Genomic DNA, 23,433 nt, shown 5'->3' on the forward strand with positions numbered 1-23,433 from the left:
ACTCTGGTATCTAGCTGTAAAAACTATGCCAAGCAAAGTATGGTGCAGTCTTCTACCTGGCCAGCTCCTGTCAAACCGTCCAACCCATGCAAATCATCACCTGGATTTACTCAGCAAGTTCAACAGGTTACTGATAAATGTATCAGAAGGAACAATCAGAAATGTTGTCCACAAAGACATCAGATATAAGTCTTATATTGTTTTATAAGCCGTGTTAGAACTACTGTATATTTTTTTCTACCCAAAAGGGGCTAAACATAGAGGGGACAAACAAGGACAGACAAACGGATTAAGTCGATTACATCAACCCCTGTGCGTAACTGGTACTTAATTTATCGACCCCGAAAAGATGAAAGGCAAAGTCGACCTCGGCGGAATTTGAACTCAGAACGTAGCGGCAGACGAAATACCTATTTCTTTACTACCCAAAAGGGGCTAAACATAGAGGGGACAAACAAGGACAGACAAACGGATTAAGTCGATTACATCAACCCCTGTGCGTAACTGGTACTTAATTTATCGACCCCGAAAAGATGAAAGGCAAAGTCGACCTCGGCGGAATTTGAACTCAGAACGTAGCGGCAGACGAAATACCTATTTCTTTACTACCCACAAGGGGCTAAACACAGAGGGGACAAACAAGGACAGACAAACGGTTTAAGTCGATTACATCAACCCCAGTGCGTAACTGGTACTTAACCCTTTCGTTACTGTATTTATTTTGAGAGGCTTTGTATTTCTCTCACTTTAAATATAACAAAGAAATTAGTAAAATAACTTAGTTATCATTCAGCTAGTGTTAGGAACATAAATTGTGACTAAGGTTTGGTGGAAGATTTTAATTCAAAACTTATGAAAACAAGACATTTTATCACAGAGCCAGAGCCAGTTTTGGCCGGGTTAGTAACAAAAGGGTTAATTTATCGACCCCGAAAAGATGAAAGGTAAAGTCGACCTCGGCGGAATTTGAACTCAGAACTTAACGGCAGATGAAATACGGCTACACATTTCGCCGGGCGAGCTAACGTTTCTGCCAGCTCGCCGCCTTGTTAGAACTAATATGTGATCCATTGCACTACAGTTCTTACAAAAGAAAACCCATTTGCTTCCTCGACTGCTGGTCATCCAGGTATGTTTTGATAGTCTGGGGACTGTGACCTTTGTAAACAGCTTATACAGGTGAGTCAAGAAGCATATGGAAGTGCACGGTGATTAGCAGTTTATAGGAATGTAGCAAGTCATAAAAGGCGGCAATATGACATAATGGTCATTTGCCAGAACAAGCATAATTGTTGGTAACTCCATTGGTTAAAATTACTGCCCATATACGAATTCTAATACTTTCATCAAAGAAATCTTTCACGAAATACAGTTCTTAGAATTCGGATATGAGCAGTTATAAAAACCCTGATTTTGGGGAAATTCCTCAGTGATCGTAGGATGTTACTAAACTCCACGACACTCATTCCTTGAGATATTGGCTATTTTTTGTGCCATGTTTATGGCTTAAATCCAATAAGACATATTTGAATTGTTGTGAACTCTCTCTCTAGTAGTTAGTATAAAGGATTTTTTACGTGCCACCGGCATAGGGACCAGAGGGAGCTGGCAAATGGCCACGATCAGTAAAAGCACCAACCAATCGCGGACGTTTGCCAGCCCCCTCTGGCCCCTGTGCTGGTGGCACGTAAAGAGGAAACCCACTACACTCATGGAGCGGTTGGCATTAGGAAGGGCATCCAGCTGTAGAAACATTGCCAGATCAGACTGGAGCCTGGTGCAGCCTCCTGGCTTCCCAGACCCCAGTCGAACCATGCAACCCATGCCAGCATGGAAAATGGACATTAACCCTTTAGCATTTAAACCAGCCAAAAGTATTCTGCCTGTTTTATGTTCAAACTGGCCAGATCTGGTCTCTCACACTAACCCTATAATATCGTTTTAAAATTTAACAGCTACCGCATCAAAATCTCATAGCACCAAGATAATCCCCTGATTAGTTCATGACAATGTGGATGAAAAAGGATTAATTTTGGTAGAATAATGTGAACCCTAAAGGGTTAAACCTTTCATATGGGCCTACCACACAGCCCCTTTTGCCTCAGCCTCTAAGCAGCGTAAGACCCTACAATATCGTTTTAAAAATTAACAGCTACCTCATCGAAATCTCATAGCACCAAGATAATCCCCTGATTAGTTCAAGACAAAGTGGATAAAAAGGGATTAATTTTGGCAGAATAATGCAAACACTATAAGGGCTAACCGATGATGATGATGATGATGATGATGATGATAAGCTACGACAAAATAACTTTACTTTCCAATTGTACTGTAAATGCTAAATGTACATAAATAAACTAATGTAGTAATTATTTTCTCTTTTGTCGCGTTCTTCAACTTGTTAATGAAATTTATTTCTGCAATTATAAAACTGTATTTTTTTTATAGCGGTTAAAACAACACAAATTTATTTATCTTCGGCTGTGTGGTAAGTAGCTTGCTAACCAACCACATGGTTCCGGGTTCAGTCCCACTGCGTGGCATCTTGGGCAAGTGTCTTCTGCTATAGCCCCGGGCCGACCAATGCCTTGTGAGTGGATTTGGTAGACGGAAACTGAAAGAAGCCCATCGTATATATATATATATATATTATATATATATATATATGTATGTGCGTGTATGTGTTTGTGTGTCTGTGTTTATCCCCCTAGCATTGCTTGACAACCGATGCTGATGCGTTTACGTCCCCGTCACTTACCGGTTCGGCAAAAAGAGACCGATGGAATAAGTACTGGGCTTACAAAGAATAAGTCCTGGGGTCGATTTGCTCAACTAAAGGTGGTGCTCCAGCATGGCCACAGTCAAATGCCTGAAACAAGTAAAAGAGTATACATGCACGCATAAAATGCCCATCAGCGTTTCAGAGTATATATTTCTCATTATGGCATTTATGTAGCTGGAGTCAGGATTTATGTACAATGATAAGATTTATAACTAAGTTATAAGTGATGTGTTTATCAATATATATTCCTACTTCAAAAGTAAAATATATTTATTATCTATTTCCAAACAGGAAAGATATAAATAAGATAAAGACCATTACAAAAGTATTGGTACACAAACAGTAACTAAACCATCTATAAAAGCAACATCTGTTAATCTGACCAATATGAGTTATTATGAAAGCTATAAGCAAGTCACAGGGTTAGAAAATTTCTAGCAAACAGATAGTGTTAGCAAATGAAGAACAGATGGTACAATTTTCTTACTAAGGAACCATGATGGTGATGATAACAATGATGGTGGTGGTAGTGGTAAGGCAGCGAGCTGGCAGAATCGTTAGCACGCCGGGCGAAATGCTTATCGGTATTTCGTCTGCCGCTACGTTCTGGGTTCAAATTCCGCTGAGGTCACCTTTGCCTTTCATCCTTTCAGGGTCAACTAAATAAGTACCAGTTACGCACTGGCGTCGATGTAATCCACTTAATCCGTTTGTCTGTCCTTGCTTGTTCCTTCTGTGTTTAGCCCCTTGTGGGTAATAAAGAAATAGATATTTCGTCAGCCGCTACGTTCTGAGTTCAAATTCCACCGAGGTCAACTTTGCCTTTCATCCTTTTGGGGTCGATTAAATAAGTACCAGTTACGCACTGGGGTCGATATAATCGACTTAATCCATTTGTCTTCTCTGTGTTTAGCCCCTTGTGGGTAGTAAAGAAATAGGTATTTCGTCTGTCTTTACGTTCTGGGTTCAAATTCCGCTGAGGTCGACTTTGCCTTTCATCCTTTCGGGGTCGATAAATTAAGTACCAGTTACCCACTGCGGTCGATATAATCGACTTAATCCATTTGTCTTCTCTGTGTTTAGCCCCTTGTGGGTAGTAAAGAAATAGGTATTTCGTCTGTCTTTACGTTCTGGGTTCAAATTCCGCTGAGGTCGACTTTGCCTTTCATCCTTTCGGGGTCGATAAATTAAGTACCAGTTACCCACTGCGGTCGATATAATTGACTTAATCTGTTTGTCCCCTCTGTGTTTGGCCCCTTGTGGGTAAAGAAATAGCTAGCGGCAGTGGTGATGGCAACGACATTGGTATTGACGATAGTGGTGATGGTGATGGTAGTGGTGGTGACGATAGCACTGGTGAAGATGGCAGGGACGGCGCTAAACCCCAACAAGGCACCTCACCGACAGCGAGGCTGAGAAGGGCTATGAAATAACATGTTTGTATTTACCTTACAGAAGAGGTTATCATAAACGGAAGTCACACTTTCAATATCTCCTGTGGCACCAGATTTGTCGCTAACGAGCTTTATCAAGTCCTGAAATAATGAATAATTCGGTTAACCGATACCTGGGTAGCAAATTCACGTCAGAAAAACACAGTTGAAGCTACATGCCAAGGGCAGAGATCACTTGCTTTCGTGTGGAAATTTGTGTGTTTTTTTAAATACAAATAAAGAATGGAGTTGAACAACAAATTAACAAAATTCATTTATTCTCGACATATGTTTCGAAGGCTGCATATTCCTAATTTCGAAGGAATAAGGGGTGCATTATGCCGCCTTCTCATCAGGAAAAACAAGGAACTTATGTCAGCATCAAGATGAACAAAAGCTCTTAGATGACTGCCCACACGGAGCCCATTAAAGAAACACTCATTATCGCTATGGGCTCTGTGTGGGCAATCATCTAAGAGCTTTTGTTCATCTTGATGCTTGACATAAGTTCCTTGTTTTTCCTGATGAGAAGGCGGCATAATGCACCCCTTATTCCTTCGAAATTAGGAATATGCAGCCTTCGAAACATATGTCGAGAATAAAGGAATTTTGTTAAATCGTCGTTCAACTCCATTCTTTCATTTATTTATAAATATAAATATATATATATATCAGCCGAAATTGCGAGGATGATCCGGTTCTTGACTGAAGATTGAAGGCTTCGAATGTCCCGTCCGTGCTTTTTGTATCGTCTTCTAAATGTTTTGCGTTCTTGTCCCAGTTTGTATTTTTTACATATATATATATATATATATATATATTAAATTAAATTAGAGATAAAACCACTATTAGGCAACTCAAACAGTGATAAGCATAAACCAATACATAAATAACAAAAAAATATAATTAATATAATATATATATATATATGTCAATTTATTTATTTATTTACTAAAATTACAATTGCAAGAATATATATACATGTATAACATATTATGCTTTACATATATAATATATAAAGATATCAGTAATTATTAAAATATATGATATACAGGAATAGAAATTGGGATATATATATATATATATATATATATATATATAATATATATATATATATCATCATCATCGTTTTGGAAAACGGACGCTAAACGATGATGAGATATATATATATATATATATATATATCCCAATTTCTATTCCCGTATGTTATATATTTTAATAATTACTGATATCTTTATATATTATATATGTAAAGCATAATATGTTATACATGTATGTATATTGTTATAATTGTCCTTTTAGGAAATATATAAATAAATTGTCATAATATAATGTCTAAAAGTTGATGAACACCACCTATTGATCCCCCTCCATTTTCTTATTGCTCTATGTGTGTGTCAGTGTTGTCAGCATACTGGGTGTATATTACATAGATATTAGATGTATATTATATAGATATTGGGTGCATATCACATAGGCAATGGGTATATATTACACAGAAAGTATCAAGTGTATATCAATAAATGTGAGGTTGTGTGGCCCTGTGGTTAGGGTGTTGCACTTATGATCACTAGATCGCAGGTTCAATTCCTGAATGGAGTGGTGTGCTGTGTTCTTGAGCAAGACACTTTGTTTCATGTCGCCCCAGTTCACTCACCTGTGAATGGCTTGCTTGCCAGGCCAGCAGGGTGACATCATTCAAAAGATAAAAATGGTATAAAGTGCATTGTGATCAGCAATGTGTAACAACAGCCAACAATCTGGTTGAGCACATGATCACTATATATAAACAGCAAAATGTCTGTCTGTGTGTGTGTGTCCTTTATACAAATCCATAATTTTTCAGTTAGAGGGCTCGCACTTTTTATGGTCATTCAAAACTGTCCAAGGGTGGTCGTGCACATCTTTACATTTCCCCAGTCACCCCGCAAATCTCTATATATATAAATGGCAAAATGTCTGCGTGTGTGTCCTTCATACAAATCCACAATTTTTCAGTTAGAGGGCTCGCACTTTCTATGGTCATTCAAAACCGTCCAAGGGTGGTCGTGCACATCTTTACATTTCCCCAGTCACCTCACAAAGCCATTAAAAAATCAATAGAAGTGACTTTTTTGCGAATTTTCTATCCAAAACCCAATCAAAATGCCCGAAACTTGACACACCAATTGAATGCCAGCTAGGTGTATGTGATTGGTCGGAGATTTGGACAGTACTCGCGTGTATGTGCGCACGCACGCAGCTATGTATGCATGCACTAGCACTATGACCCGGCGTTGCCAGGTCATAGTGCTAGTATGACAAAGTAAAATCCTTAAAGATAAAGCCAAAATCTCACCTTGTAATCATCGATCAATTCCTTGAATCTCTTTGATTTTTGGAAGTTTTCAGAAAGTTTCATGTATTTCGGGCAATTTGATTCCATGTAAAGTAACTGCAAAATAAAACATTGACCCTTATGACTGATTTCTTCCCCTGCTGTGTATAATAAATGAGTTTGTTTTATTTTTTTTTTTTTGAGTAAGAGACAGGGTCTTTTCTAGGGGTCAACAAATGGGAACAATAACAATATGACAAAAAATGGTCTTTAACAAGTGTCGAAATAGCTGTGTAGTTACTTGACCCCTTTTGATATCAACCCACCTGAGATAGGCCCTAGTTCTGCAGAACAAACTCCCTGTTTTAACCCTTTCAGATTATTCTGTCGAATGTATTAAATATTCACATCATGTTGTTAACAACAAACAAGATGAGGACAAATGTAAATATTTTATTTATTTTTTTATTTTATTTTATCTAGTTTCAGCTCACGAGATGTGGCCATGCTGGGGCACCGCCATTTGGTGTTGCTACATGATTTTACTTCACGAATGCTTTTTAGCAATTGCCATTTGGTGCATGAGAGAGTTCGATGCAGCTGCCCTCATCTGCACCTCCTGCCGTGAAGTTGGTTCATCTGGGACACCTGACAGGAAGAGATCCAGTTTTATTTTGAAGACACCTACATCCACCCCATGCAGGTCTTTCAGGTTCTTCGGGAGGATATTGAAGAGCTGTGGGCCTCTGAAGCCCAGGTTATCCCAGTATCTTGTCCTACATCTTGATGGCAAATTTGGAGTCCTTGGTACTATGCAGTGGCGCCCAATTCTAGTATTTGTGTAACTCTCGATAATATAAATAATGTACATAATTCCTCATCTCTTAAATATAGAACTGTAGAACCCTTTTTTGTTAAAAATTAGGTAAAAAAAATGGGAGTTTCTTATACAGGATAGTATTATAATCCCTTACTAAACCTTTTTTTCCAAACAAAGAATTAGGGAGTTCCCTATATACATTATCATCATCATCATCATTGTTTAACGTCCGTTCTCCATGCTAGCATGGGTTGGACGGTCCGATCAGGGTCTGGGAAGCCAAAAGGCTGCACCAGGCTCCAGTCTGATCTGGCAGTGTTTCTACAGCTGGATGCCCTTCCTAATGCCAACCGCTCCGTGAGTGTAGTGGGTGCTTTTTATGTGCCACCGGCACAGGTGCCAGGCGAGGCTGGCAACGGCCATCATCATTGTTTAACGTCCGTTCTCCATGCTAGCATGGGTTGGACGGTTCGACCGGGGATCTGGGAAGCCAGGATGCTGCACCAGGCTCCAGTCTGATCTGGCAGGGTTTCTACAGCTGGATGCTATCATCATCATCATCATCATTTAACGTCCGTTCTCCATGCTAGTATGGGTTGGACGGTTCGACTGGGGATCTGGGAAGCCAGGAGGCTACACCAGGCTCCAGTCTGATCTGGCAGTGTTTCTACAGCTGGATGCCCTTCCTAACGCCAACCACCCCGTGAGTGTAGTGGGTGCTTTTTATGTGCCAGGCTAGGCTGGCAAACAGCCACGATCGGATGGTGCTTTTTACGTGCCACTGGCATGAGGCCAATCGGGGTGGCGCTGGCAACAGCCACGTTCGGATGGCTCTCTTACGTGCCACCGGCACTGGTATCACAACTGCAATTTCCATTGACGTTATCGATTTCAATTCAGGATAGCATTATAATCCCTTACTAAACCTTTTTTCCCAAACTTTAAGCCCTAAAAATCAGGGAGTTCCCTATACACATTAAAATATGGAAATTAAAACAAAAGTAGGGTATTACAACAGAGATATCTTGGTCATATGAGTTAGCTGTCCCCTAGCTTGCATTTTTCAGTATTAAGAATCGGTTCTTACATTATCATCCATTCTAGGAACAGTGTGGACAGGAATCGGCTGCCAGGGAATATCAGGGTTCCAGACATCTTCAGAAGAAGGGTAAAAAAATCCAGCCAGGTTGCTGTAGGCACTCATTAAAGTTCTGTCTTTATCCGTACTACGCACCACGACCTACAAGAGAACAGGAAATAAAAACGAAAGACATCGATAAATACAGAACGTAGCAATAAAAATATAGAATAACAATAGAACCTAGTGGTAAATATAGATGGTTATGATAGACACCCCATGATCCATAAAGCCGGAGTGGCTGTGTGGTAAGTAGCTTGCTTACCAACCACATGGTTCCGGGTTCAGTTCCACTGCGTGGCACCTTGGGCAAGTGTCTTCTACTATAGCCTCGGGCCGACCAAAGCCTTGTGAGTGGATTTGGTAGATGGAAACTGAAAGAACCCCGTCGTATATATGTAGTATATATGTATGTATATATATATATATATATATATATATATATATATATATATATATATATATGTATGTATGTGTATATTTGTCTTTGTTATTTCTCTTTCTTGCCCACAGGGGACAACATAGAGGGGACAAACAAGGACAGACAAAGGGATTAAGTCGATTACATTGACCTCAGTGCATAACTGGCACTTAATTATCGACCCCGAAAGGATGAAGGGCGAAGTCAATCTCAGCGGAATTTGAACTCAGAACGTAGCAGCAGACAAGATACCGCTAAGATTTCGCCCGGCATGCTAACGTTTCTGCCAGCTCGCCGTCTTGTATATTTATTTGTCTTTGTGTCTATGTTTGTCCCCACCCCCCATCATCACTTCACAACCGATGTTGGTGTGTTTACGTCCCCATAAATGTAGCAGTTCAGCAAAAGAGACCGATAAAATAAGTGCCAGGCTTACAAAGAATACCAGAAGTCGACGAGCGACCGAAGCACGCAAGGTGGTACTCCAGCATGGCCACGAGCTACTGACTGAAAACTAACAAGGAAAGAGTAAAATGAGTAAAGAAGATATATTCACCTCATCCGTGTGAAAAGAAGTGTTGAGGAATCCATCGTAGCGTTTTCTCAGATATTTTCCAAGTTCATACTGTTGTTGCATGCCAACCTTTTCAGACGACGACAGAAGAGAAACGGTTAAGAATTAAGACATAACAGAATGCAAAGAGAGAGAGAGAGAGATGGGACAGGTGTTAAGAGAAAGGGGTAAAAGAGAGGACAGAAAAACAGCGATGTATGTGGGGAATTAACCCTTTAGCATTCAAACCGGCCATATCTGGCCAAAATATTTAACCTGTTTTATATTGACACTGACCAAATACCTTGGCGCCATCATTACAGCTACAGGTCAAGGTGAGGCTGACATTAAAACACAAATCGACCTCGCTCGCCAAGCCTTCAACCGACTCGATGCACGACTCTGGTCAAGATCTGAGATCCAACGCACCACCAAATCCTAACGAGACGTCTGCGTTGGCTGGGTCATGCCCTCCGTCGTCAACCAGGAGAATTCATCTACAAAGCAATTGCCCCAGCTCCCCTTCAGGGTTGGCGAAAGCGATGTGGTGGACAACGAAAAACCTGTCTGATGACAGTCAAGGCTGATCTGGAACCCAACCTTCGAAGCAATTGCCCCAGCTCCCCTTCAGGGTTGGTGAAAGCGATGTGGTGGACAACGAAAAACCTGTCTGATGACAGTCAAGGCTGATCTGGAACCCAACCTACGAAGCAATTGCCCCAGCTCCCCTTCAGGGTTGGTGAAAGCGAAGTGGTGGACAACGAAAAACCTGTCTGATGACAGTCAAGGCTGATATGGAACCCAACCCACGAATCAATTGCCCCAGCTCCCCTTCAGGGTTGGCGAAAGCGATGTGGTGGACAACGAAAAACCTGGCTGACGACAGTCAGGTCTGATCTGGAACCCAACCTACGAAGCAATGCCCCAGCTCCCCTTCAGGGTTGGCGAAAGCGATGTGGTGGACAACGAAAAACGGCTGATGACAGTCAGGTCTGATCTGGAACCCAACCTACGAAGCAATGCCCCAGCTCCCCTTCAAGGTTGGCGAAAGCGATGTGGTGGACAACGAAAAACCTGGCTGATGACAGTCAGGTCTGATCTGGAACCCAACCTACAAAGCAATTGCCCCAGCTCCCCTTCAGGGTTGGCGAAAGCAATGTGGTGGACAACGAAAAACCTGGCTGATGACAGTCAGGTCTGATCTGGAACCCAACCCACGAAGCAATTGCCCCAGCTCCCCTTCAGGGTTGGCGAAAGCGATGTGGTGGACAACGAAAAACCTGGCTGATGACAGTCAGGTCTGATCTGGAACCCAACCTACAAAGCAATTGCCCCAGCTCCCCTTCAGGGTTGGCGAAAGCAATGTGGTGGACAACGAAAACAACCTGGCTGATGACAGTCAGGTCTGATCTGGAACCCAACCCACGAAGCAATTGCCCCAGCTCCCCTTCAGGGTTGGCGGAAAGCAATGTGGTGGACAACGAAAAACCTGGCTGATGACAGTCAGGTCTGATCTGGAACCCAACCCACGAAGCAATTGCCCCAGCTCCCCTTCAGGGTTGGCGAAAGCGATGTGGTGGACAACGAAAAACCTGGCTGATGACAGTCAGGTCTGATCTGGAACCCAACCTACAAAGCAATTGCCCCAGCTCCCCCTTCAAGGTTGGCGAAAGCGATGTGGTGGACAACGAAAAACCTGGCTGATGACAGTCAGGTCTGATCTGGAACCCAACCTACGAAGCAATTGCCCCAGCTCCCCCTTCAAGGTTGGCGAAAGCGATGTGGTGGACAACGAAAAACCTGGCTGATGACAGTCAGGTCTGATCTGGAACCCAACCTACAAAGCAATTGCCCCAGCTCCCCTTCAGGGTTGGCGAAAGCAATGTGGTGGACAACGAAAAACCTGGCTGATGACAGTCAGGCTGATCTGGAACCCAACCACGAAGCAATTGCCCCAGCTCCCCTTCAGGGTTGGCGAAAGCGATGTGGTGGACAACGAAAAACCTGGCTGATGACAGTCAGGTCTGATCTGGAACCCAACCTACAAAGCAATTGCCCCAGCTCCCCTTCAGGGTTGGCGAAAGCGATGTGGTGGACAACGAAAAACCTGGCTGATGAGAGTCAAGGCTGATCTGGAACCCAATCTAGGCCCAAATATCTACGGCGTTCGCCGCTGGAATAAGAAGTTGGAGATCACGCGGTCGTTAGCCTCAAATCGCCAGGCCTGGTCAGCGTTTGTGAGAGATGCAGCATTGAGGATGAATGAAGCCAGCTCAACCCACCCCGGGTGAATGCTGTCTCAAGACAAGTCAAGTCAAGACAGAAAAACAGCAAGCAATAATGGATGGGTGAAGTGGAATTTTCTATTTCTTTGGTTAAAATATGACAAGTTTATTGAGACATAACTTGCAGAAAATAACAATGAGAATGGAAAAGGGTTGACATGGTGGACCCTAACTTTAACCCTTTAGTGTTCGCATTATTCTGCCAAAACTAACCCTTTTTTATCCTCATTGTTTTGAACTAATCATGCATTATCTTGTAGCTATGAGATTTTGATGAGGTAGCTGTTAATTTTTGAAACGATATTGTAGGGTTGGTGTGAGAGACCAGATCTGGCCAGTTTGAACATAAAACAGGCAGAATACTTTTGGCCGGATATGGCTGGTTTAAATGCTAAAGGGTTAATCTAGACTTACCTTTGTAAGCTGTCCGAATCCCTTTGGCCAAATATTTGTCAAGTCCTCGTTTGGGTAATCTGAAATAGGGGATCTGTCGCCATGCCGATATAACTACATATTGGAAAAAAACAAAACAAAAAAAAAGAGAAAATAAGGTTACAAAAAAATTCAATTTGGAAATAAAAATATAAGAAAGTTTTTAAACAGAAAGAAAAATTTTGTTTCTTTTCTTTTCTTCACTATCTCTCTGTTTTTCTCTTTCTCGATGCAGTGCCAGGATTTGAACTCATGACTTTATGGTGATAAGCCGAATACCCTAACCACTCAACCAGGCACCTTCACAGTAAATAAGTTTTGAAGTGGTAAATAAAGTGCCTTGCCCAAGGACTCGATGCAGTGCCAGGATTTGAACTCATGACTTTATGGTCATCAGCCGAATACCCTAACCACCAAGCCAGGCACCTTCACAGTAATAAGATACAAAAAAAGACAGGGTGGTCAAGACTGGATTGCTTTACTTCACAGATCTGTCCGATGAGGACAGATGTGTCATAACCAACAAATAAAACGCCATGTGTTGGCACAAGCATGGTGAGACAAACATTGTTAAGAATGACATGAGTCTGTAATGATAGATGGTGGTGGTCTGTGGTGTACAAGAGAGCGAGGGAGAGACGGAGAGAGAGTGAGAGCATGTCTGTGTGTCTACTGAAATGCACTGCTAATGGATTAACAGAAAACACAGATGTTTCATAATAAACTTGTACATCAATCACATGCAGGAAGCAATATATCTTCAGAAAGCCAACTGAGTGGGACAGAAAATATATATATCATCATCATCATCATCGTTTAACGTCCGCTTTCCATGCTAGCATGGGTTGGACGGTTTGACTGAGGGCTGGCGAACCAGATGGCTGCACCAAGCTCCAGTCTTGATCTGGCAGAGTTTCTACAGCTGGATGCCCTTCCTAACGCCAACCACTCCGAGAGTGTAGTGGGTGCTTTTTACGTGCCACCGGCACGAGGGCCAGTCAGGCAGTACTGGCAACGACCTCGCTCGAATTTTTACACATGGGCCAGTCATATATTATATATATATATATATGTATGTATATTTATACACACAATTTATTTGCACTTGAATTACTACAATGTAATGGTGCTTTGAAGTTTAATAGCTTCTGATTAATTAAGATTTTAATTATTTTGGATATGTTTTTTAATGTTCATACACCAATTATCTCCTTCTCTCTTTATGAACGTGTGTATGTGTGTATGTATGTATCTATGTATCCATATTGCAAAAATGATTGTTTTGAGTTCTAAACACCTCATGATTGTCATTCGTAAATATGCCACACATGGGATGAACATCAGGTTGATCTACTGTTTCTATTGGATTTTGCACCTACGTACACACACACACACACACACACACAATAGACACCTTTATAATCATTAAAACTTATTTACATCTGAAATTATACATTCAAATTATTTATTAATTGTTATAATGTTAATATTGTATATTTAATAGACATGCCCTTTGGGTTTTTCAGTGCAAGGTCCCTATTAGGGGTGCTAATGATCAGGTGATGAATATTCTCCTGAGGAATTTCTTGCCAAGTTTCATACAGTAATTTCAAAAGACCTGGCTTTGAAGATGTTTTCTTGTGTTTCTTTATGAAGTGTCCTGTCCATTATGCCCCAGAGGTGTTCAATAGGGTCCATATCTGTCGACTGGTTTGGCCACGGAAGATTTTTAATGCCAACCTCATCTGACAATTATTGGGTCATTTTAGCCGTGTGACAAGGAGCCCCATCTTCCATAAATAGTTTCCTTTAATCATTTCACCATTTGAGAAGACTAGAAGGAGTCCTTTCTGCAATATGGACATATGTTTATCTGACTTTATGTTTCCCTCACACTCCACCAGCTCTGCTTGACCATTACTCCAAATTGCTCCCCAGGATAGCTGCCATATTTCATTGTTGGCGGCAGTCTTTACACATCAAATTCTTGGCACCAATCCGATCGTGGCCGTTGTCAGCCTCGCCTGGCACCTGTACCGGTGGCACGTAAAAAGCACCCACTACACTCACGGAGTGGTTGGCGCTAGGAAGGGCATCCAGCTGCAGAAACATTGCCAGACAAGACCGGAGCCTGGCGCAGCCTTCCGGCTTCCCAGATCCCCGGTCGAACCGTCCAACCCATGCCAGCATGGAGAGCGGACGCCAAACGATGATGATGATGATGATGATGAGAGTCTCCAGACCCACCTTCGACCAGTGTCAGGAAATACAGCAAATCTGGACTCATCAGACATACAGACAGATAGATAGGGGGATGGTTGTCAACTTTGAAATGACATGCATAAGATCTGGTCATCAAATCTAAGTAGAGACTTCAAACTTGAAATCTTCAAAGCCACAGTCAAACCAATTCTACTCTATGGCTCAGAAACCTGGACGTTATCAAAGAAGCTTGAGAGGCGGTTGGATGGAACCTACACTTGCCTCCTTATGAGAGCTCAAAATCTCTCGTGGAAGCATCATCCAACCAAAATGCAAATATATGGGAAACTACCACCTGTGTCATCTCTTGTGAAAGGTAGGAGAGTCCAGTTCACTGGACATTGTTGTAGAGCTGAAAACAAGGCAATTTCTACTCTTCTCCTCTGGAAGCCATCTGCTCGCAATACCAGAAGGCGCACACTCTCCTACTCTGATGTAATCTCTAGGGATACAGATATATATATATATATATATATATATATAGGCGCAGGAGTGGCAGTGTGGTAAGTAGCTTGCTAACCAGCCACATGGTTCCAGGTTCAGTCCCACTGCGTGGCACCTTGGGCAAGTGTATTCTACTATAGCCTCGGGCTGACCAAAGCCTTGTGAGTGGATTTGGTAGACGGAAACTGAAAGAAGCCTGTCGTATATATATGTATATATATAGGTGTAGGAGTGGCTGTGTGGTAAGTAGCTTGTTTACCAACCACATGGTTCCAGGTTCAGACCCACTGCGTGGCACCTTGGGCAAGTGTATTCTACTATAGCCTAGGGCCAACCAAAGCCTTGTGAGTGGATTTGGTAGACGGAAACTGAAAGAAGCCTGTCGTATATATGTATGTATAATATATATATATATATATGTATGTGTGAGTGTGTTTGTGTGTCTGTTTGTCCCCCTAGCATTGCTTGACAACCGATGCTGGTGTGTTTACATCCCCGTCACTTAGCGGTTCGGCAAAAGGGACCGATAGAATAAGGACTGGGCTTACAAAAGAATAAGTCCCGGGGTCGATTTGCTCGACTAAAGGTGGTGGGTGCTCCAGCATGGCCGCAGTCAAATGACTGAAACAAATAAAAGAGAAAGATATATATATATATATATATATATATACACACACACACATACATACACACAGTGTGTGTCCATAAAGTCATGGTGGAATTTCAAAACTCTTGACAGATGTTAATCAAAATGCTCCACGATTCAAATCCATATTGAATGAGAGATAAACTAATAAAGCTTATGTAGAATGAATCAAATTTGATGTGGCTTCCATTTGTGACCCTGCGCACATCTAATCAATACTGCAGTTAGATGAACAAAGAAAAGACTTTACAGGTGCCCTATATAATATATATATATATATATATATATATATATATATATATATATAGGCCGTTGCCAGCCTCGTCTGGCCCCCGTGCCGGTGCCACATAAAAAGCACCATCCGATCGTGGCCGTTTGCCAGCCTCATCTGGCACCTGTGCAGGTGGCACATAAAAAGCACCCACTACACTCATGGAGTGGTTGGCATTAGGAAGGGCATCCAGCTGTAGAAACTCTGCCAGATCAAGACTGGGCCTGGCGCAGCCTTCTGGTTTCCCAGACCCCAGTTGAACCGTCCAACCCATGCCAGCACGGAAAACGGACGTTAAACGATGATGATGATGATACACACACACACACACATATATATATATATATATGGAGGTGCAATGGCCAAGTGGTTAGGGCAGCAGACTTGCAGTTGGAGGATCGCGGTTTCAATTCCAAGACCAGGCGTTGTGTGTGTTTATTGAGCGAAAACACCTAAAGAGCTCCACGAGGCTCTGGCAGGGGGTGGTGGCGACCCCTGTTGTACTCTTTCGTCACAACTTTCTCTCTTCCTGTTTCTTGAGTAATGCTGTGATGGACTGGCGTCCCGTCCAGCTGGGGGGAACACACACACACATATATATACGTATGTATATATATATATATTGTTATATTTCGGAATGGTCATTTTGCCAGTTTAGCCAATTTATATATATATATATATATATATATATATATATATATATATGTCCCACTGTGTGGCACCTTGGGCAAGTGTTTTCTACTATAGCCTTGGGCCGACCAAAGCCTTGCGAGTGGATTTGGTAGATGGAAACTGAAAGAAGCCTGTCATATATATGTATGTATATATATGTGTGTTTGTGTTTGTCCCCCCCAACATCGCTTGACAACCGATGGGGTCAATTTGCTCGACTAAAGGTGGTGCTCCAGCATGGCCACAGTCAAATGACTGAAACAAGTAAAAGAGTGTATGTGTATATATATATATATATATATATATATATATATAATTGTGTGTGTATATGTTTGTCCCCCAACATCGCTTGACAATCGATGCTAGTGTGTTTACGTCCCCGTAACTTAGCGGTTCGGCAAAAGAGACCGATAGAATAAGTACTAGGCTTACAAAGAATAAGTCCTGGAGTCAATTTGCTCGACTAAAGACGGTGCTCCAGCATGGCCGCAGTCAAATGACGGAAACAAGCAAAAGAGTAAGGTCGGCTGGCTGCTGTTTCTAGTCAGGGGTAGAGAAATAACCCAGAGACCATTGGCCTGTTGGTAGTGCCAACAGCTACAAGGGGGCAGTGAGCCCCCCTCTCGTACAGCATATCTAGGACACAAATCATGTGTCAATGAACCAGCTGAGAGAGATGTTTTCCTGGGGTTAAAAAGTAGTAACACAGTTCTAATCAGGACTGTCAAGTTATCTTGGCAAATATTTTACAATCTAGGACTGTTACTATGTAGATCTCAATGAGAGATTTAAAATTAGTTGTTTTTCCCATATATATATAAGTAAATAAATGGAGTTCAACTCCATTTATTTATTATACTACACAAATAACTGCACCTTAACCCGGAGTTCTACCTTTGAATAGGTCGCTTCATTCTTGTTACTTGCGTGAATTTTGCTACCCTGGTAACCGTTTATTGAATTTTCTGTGTTAACTGTAAACAAAGGATAATTCATTCATCCATTTATATGGAGTGGCTGTGTGGTAAGTAGCTTGCTAACCAACCACTGCGTGGCATCTTGGGCAAGTGTCTTCTGCTATAGCCCCGGGCCGACCAATGCCTTGTGAGTGGATTTGGTAGACGGAAACTGAAAGAAGCCTGTCGTATATATGTATATATATATATATGTATATGTGTGTGTTTGTCCCCCTAGCATTGCTTGACAACTGATGCTGGTGTGTTTACGTCCCCGTCACTTAGCGGTTCGGCAAAAAGAGACCGATAGAATAAGTACTGGGCTTACAAAGAATAAGTCCCAGGGTCGATTTGCTCGACTAAAGGCGGTGCTCCAGCATGGCCGCAGTCAAATGACTGAAACAAGTAAAAGAGTCATATATATATATATATAAATAACTGCCCGAAACAGTAAGGACTCCTGGTAACTTGACTGAGGAAAGAAGGCCATGAATGACCCATCTTTTTCTCCCTGTCCTTCTAATTGTTGCTTCTCCTGTCCACCTTTTTATCTATCGTCTATCTGTCCAAATGTTTTATTGTCCTCTATTGCGTTTTTGTTCCATCATTTGTTTGTCCGTACGTACATACAGGGGCAAACAAATCAAGAGAAAAAAATTCACAAAAAAATGCTCTGCCTTCATCAGTGGAATATACTCAGATAGCACATAAATATAAATATATATATATATAATATATATATATATATATATATATATATATATTTATAAATTGAGACAGGGGTTGTAAATGCAACCCTCCATGGGATAACATATATCCAATATACTGCTAGTGAAGTACCCAGCAAGGTTAATACATAAATGTTAAGGATTGCGATGCAATCAATTCATTTACTGTATTATATGGGCAAAGGTAAAATGATTTACCACAAATTACTAATACAAGATAAGAAAATGGAGAAATACATCTAAATCAAATATCAATTACCAGATAATACCTAATCACATACTTTATTAAACCACCACATAAGAGACTGTAGGGTTAAATATAAAAAAGCAGAACAAATCTGTGTACATAAAGGAATGTACATAAAAGAGTAATGTTGTATAATAAGTATTATATTCTCTTTTTTATATATATTCTAATTATTATACAACATAACTCTTTTATGTACACTGATTTGATCTGCTTTTTTATATTTAACCCTACAGTCTCTTATGTGGTGGTTTAATTAAGTATGTGATTGAGTATTATCTGGTAATTGATATTTGATTTAGATGTATTTCTCCATTTTCTTATCTTGTATATATATCTCTCTCTATATAAACGGCAGTTTGTCTGTGCGTGTTTCTGTGTGTCTGTTTGCTTGTACCCTCACCCTGACCGCGGCTTTCAACCGATTCTGATGAAACTTGACACACACATAGCCCAATGTCATAATTCAAAACTAATGCAGCGAAAATTTTGAAAAGTTCCCCCAGTTCTGAAAAAAATCGATAAATTCGACATGGGGTCGAGAATTAGAAACACAAACCAAAAACTGTCTAGGGGACGCAACTCCACTTTTTTTAACTCTAAAAAAAAATTTACCATCATTTTTTCCCCATTTTTTTGCTATTTTTTGCCTATAACTCTCTAAAAATGCTTTATAGTTATTTCCCTTACAAACCTGAGCAACGCCGGGCGATACCGCTAGTATTTATATATATTCCTATGCAGAGCCAGAAATCCGGGATCTGGAATTATCCAGTAATTTTGTTGCTAGTTCATCTTGTCTCTTTGTCTTCTCTCCTGGTGCTGTATGAACATTTAATGTGGTTTTTAGAGTCAAGTTTTAGCTGCTATTTCAAGCATGTTGGTATCTCTTAGACACCCTTATTTATAATTTTATATGGATTTCATCATCATCATCGTTTAACGTCCGCTTTCCATGCTAACATGGGTTTGACGATTTGACTGAGGTCTGGCAAACCAGATGGCTGCACCAGGCTCCAGTCTGATCTGGCAGTGTTTCTACAGCTTGATGCCCTTCCTAACGCCAACCACTCCGAGAGTGTAGTGGGTGCTTTTACATGCCACCGGCACGAGAGCCAGTTTGGTCCTACTGGCAACAGCCCATATCTTTATACACACACACACAGCCACGCTCAAATGGCAAATGGTGTTTTTTATGTGCCACCTGCACAGGAGCCAGTCCAGCGGCACTGACAATGACCTCACTCGAATGTTTTTTCACGTGCCACCAGCACGAGTGCTAGTAGGCGACACAGATAACGATCACGCTCGAATGGTCTTTTTAACGTGCTATCGGCTCGGAGGCCAGCTTGTTGCTTTGGCCCCGATCTCACTCGTATGGTTCTCTTAGCGCTCCACTAGATATATTATATTTTGAGTAGGGACAATTGACTGCCACCACTAGCAGGTAGGAATCCAGTACTAATGATGGGTAAAGACCCAGAAACCATGGTCTACCGGTCTTGCAAAAGCTGGAGGGCAGTAATTCACTTCCTTACAATATATCAGACACAAGTTCTATGTCATTAACCAGCTGGAAAAAATGCCTTCCTAGGGTCAAAATGTAGTTACCCCTTTTGATACCAACCCGACTGAAACTGCCTCTGGCTCTGTAGTACAAATGTCTTGTTTTCGTAAGTTTTGAATTAAAATCTTCCACCAAACCTTAGTCACAATTTATGTTCCTAACACTAGCTGAATGATAGCTAAGTTATTTTACTAATTTCTTTGTTATATTTAACCCTTTTGATACCAACCCGACTGAAACCGGCTCTGGTTTTGTAGTACAAATGTCTTGTTTTTATAAGTTCTGAATTAAAATCTTCCACCAAACCTTAGTCACAATTTATGTTCCTAACACTAGCTGAATGATAACTAAGTTATTTAACTAATTTCTTTGTTATATTTAACCCTTTTGATACCAACCCGGCTGAAACCGGTTCTGGTTTTGTAGTACAAATATCTTGTTTTCATAAGTTCTGAATTAAAATCTTCCACCAATCGTTAGTCACAATTTATGTTCCTAACACTAGCTGAATGATAGCTAAGTTATTTTACTAATTTCTTTGTTATATTTAACCCTTTTGATACCAACCCAGCAGAAACCGGTTCTGGTTTTGTAGTACAAATATCTTGTTTTCATAAGTTCTGAATTAAAATCTTCCACCAATCCTTAGTCACAATTTATGTTCCTAACACTAGCTGAATGATAGCTAAGTTATTTTACTAATTTCTTTGTTATATTTAACCCTTTTGATACCAACCCAGCAGAAACCGGTTCTGGTTTTGTAGTACAAATATCTTGTTTTCATAAGTTCTGAATTAAAATCTTCCACCAATCCTTAGTCACAATTTATGTTCCTAACACTAGCTGAATGATAGCTAAGTTATTTTACTAATTTCTTTGTTATATTTGACCCTTTTGATACCAACCCAGCAGAAACCGGTTCTGGTTTTGTATTACAAATGTCTTGTTTTCATAAGTTCTGATTTAAAATCTTCCACCAATCCTTAGTCACAATTTATGTTCCTAACACTAGCTTAATGATAACTACGCTATTTTACTAATTTCTTTGTTACATTTTAAAGTAATTGAAAGAAACACAGAACATCCGAAAATAAATACAGTAACAAAAGGGTTAACATAGTTCTGTATAGAACAGCCGTGTTATAGTGGCAAATGTTACCGCCTATATTGTTGCTAATTATATCTCGTTTAGAGAATTTAGAACACGCTACTTTGCTTGTTATATGCATATTTATTTAAAGGTCACAACACATGTATTAAAGCGCTATTAATAGTTTTATATTCTTCAGACACAAAACGCATATTAGGAGCACTTCAATACATCTATTTACTTTTTTCAGTCATGTTACTGTGGCCGTGCTGGAGCACCGCCTTTAGTCGATCAAATCGACCCCAGGACTTATTCTTTGTAAGCCTAGTACTTATTTTATCTGTCTCTTTTTTGCCGAACCGCTAAGCTACGGGGACTAGCTCAGTCGGTAGAGCACGAGACTCTTAATCTCGGGGTCGTGGGTTCAAGCCCCACGTTGGGCGAAGCTATTTTTATAGGCGCAGGAGTGGCTGTGTGGTAATTTGCTTGCTTCCCAACCACATGGTTCCGGGTTCAGTCCCACTGCGTGGCATCTTGGGCAAGTGTCTTCTGCTATAGCCCCGGGCCGACCAATGCCTTGTGAGTGGATTTGGCAGACGGAAACTGAAAGAAGCCTGTCGTATATATGTATATATATATAAGTGTGTGTGTATATGTTTGTGTGTCTGTGTTTGTCTCCCTAGCATTGCTTGACAACCGATGCTGGTGTGTTTATGTCCCCGTTACTTAGCGGTTCAGCAAAAGAGACCGATAGAATAAGTACTGGGCTTACAAAGAATAAGTCCCGGGATCGATTTGCTCGACTAAAGGCGGTGCTCCAGCATGGCCGCAGTCAAATGACTGAAACAAGTAAAAGAGTAAAAGAGTAAAGAGTAGGACGTAAACACACCAGCATCGGTTGTCAAGCGATGGTGGTGGGGACAAACACAAACACACACACACACACATATATACTCTCTTTTACTTGTTTCAGTCATTTGACTGCGGCCATGCTGGAGCATCACCTTACTCTTTTACTCTTTTACTTGTTTCAGTCATTTGGCTGCGGCCATGCTGGAGCACCGCCTTTAATCGAGCAACTCGACCCCGGGACTTATTCTTTTGTAAGCCCAGTACTTATTCTATCGGGCTCTTTTGCCGAACCGCTAAGTAACGGGGACATAAACACACCAGCATCGGTTGTCAAGCAATGCTAGAGGGACAAACACAGACACACAAACACATACATATATATATATATACATACATACGACGGGCTTCTTTCAGTTTCCGTCTACCAAATCCACTCACAAGGCATTGGTCGGCCCGAGGCTATAGTAGAAGACACTTGCCCAAGATGCCACACAGTGGGACTGAACCCGGAACCATGTGGTTCATAAGCAAGCTACTTACCACACAGCCACTCCTATTGTGACCTTCAAATAAATAACATTTATCTCTCACCAGATGGGAGTACCCTTTTGTTGAATTTTCTACTGTGGATGAGTACTGTTCTCGGTTCTGCTAACAGCTAGACGTTCAGGTGAGTATACTGGCATCGATGCAGTAACATTTGAAATATTGTCCAGGTAAAAATCTACCTGAAGAAGACTAATCAAATTTACAATAACAAACATATAGGCACAGGAGTGGCTGTGTGGTAAGTAGCTTGCTTACCAACCACATGGTTCCGGGTTCAGTCCCACTGCATGTCACCTTGGGCAAGTGTCTTCTGCTATAGCCCCGGGCCGACCAATGCCTTGTGAGTGGATTTGGTAGACGGAAACTGAAAGAAGCCCGTCGTATATATTTATATAGGTGCAGGAGTGGCTGTGTGGTAAGTAGCTTGCTAACCAACCACATGGTTCCGGGTTCAGTCCCACTGCATGTCACCTTGGGCAAGTGTCTTCTGCTATAGCCCCGGGCCGACCAATGCCTTGTGAGTGGATTTGGTAGACGGAAACTGAAAGAAGCCTGTCGTATATATGTATATATATATATATGTGTGTGTGTGTGTGTGTATGTTTGTGTGTCTGTGTTTGTCCCCCCAACATTGCTTGACAACCGATGCTGGTGTGTTTACGTCCCCGTTACTTAGCGGTTCGGCAAAAAAGGGACAGATAAAATAAGTACTAGGCTTACAAAAGAATAAGTCCGGGGGTCGAGTTGCTCGACTAAAGGCGGTGCTCCAGCATGGCCGCAGTCAAATGACTGAAACAAGTAAAAGAGTAAAGAGAGATGTGTGTGTGTGTGTGTAAGCTGTCAAAGAGTCCATAAGTCTGGAAAAATATCTGTCAGTAGCCTAAGTATATTGATTGAAGTGTACAATATCAATTACAGCTGATTTTATCAATTGGTTTCACACCAGGGCTTCAATAGTGTTGGGTAAC

General features: G+C 41.3%; 1 protein-coding gene and 1 non-coding gene across 2 annotated transcripts in view; one reads left to right on the top strand and one right to left on the bottom strand.

Moving 5' to 3' along the window:
* Positions 1-23,433, bottom strand: part of LOC115225802 (lysosomal acid phosphatase) — a 71,141-nt gene that overhangs the window by 20,134 nt on the left and 27,574 nt on the right. Inside the window, exons 10-16 of the mRNA XM_036514514.1 lie at positions 22,554-22,644; positions 15,436-15,467; positions 12,164-12,256; positions 9,468-9,554; positions 8,440-8,592; positions 6,554-6,649; positions 4,231-4,317 (exon numbers count right to left, since the gene is read on the bottom strand). Of these exons, the coding sequence (XP_036370407.1) occupies positions 4,231-4,317; positions 6,554-6,649; positions 8,440-8,592; positions 9,468-9,554; positions 12,164-12,256; positions 15,436-15,467; positions 22,554-22,644 (639 nt within the window). The remainder of the gene's footprint in view (positions 1-4,230; positions 4,318-6,553; positions 6,650-8,439; positions 8,593-9,467; positions 9,555-12,163; positions 12,257-15,435; positions 15,468-22,553; positions 22,645-23,433) is intronic.
* Trnak-cuu lies at positions 21,431-21,507 on the top strand. The gene has a single exon. It is a non-coding gene; the product is annotated as a tRNA-Lys (tRNA).

This window comes from Octopus sinensis, linkage group LG28 (assembly GCF_006345805.1).
Source record: "Octopus sinensis linkage group LG28, ASM634580v1, whole genome shotgun sequence".
NCBI lineage: Eukaryota > Metazoa > Mollusca > Cephalopoda > Octopoda > Octopodidae > Octopus > Octopus sinensis.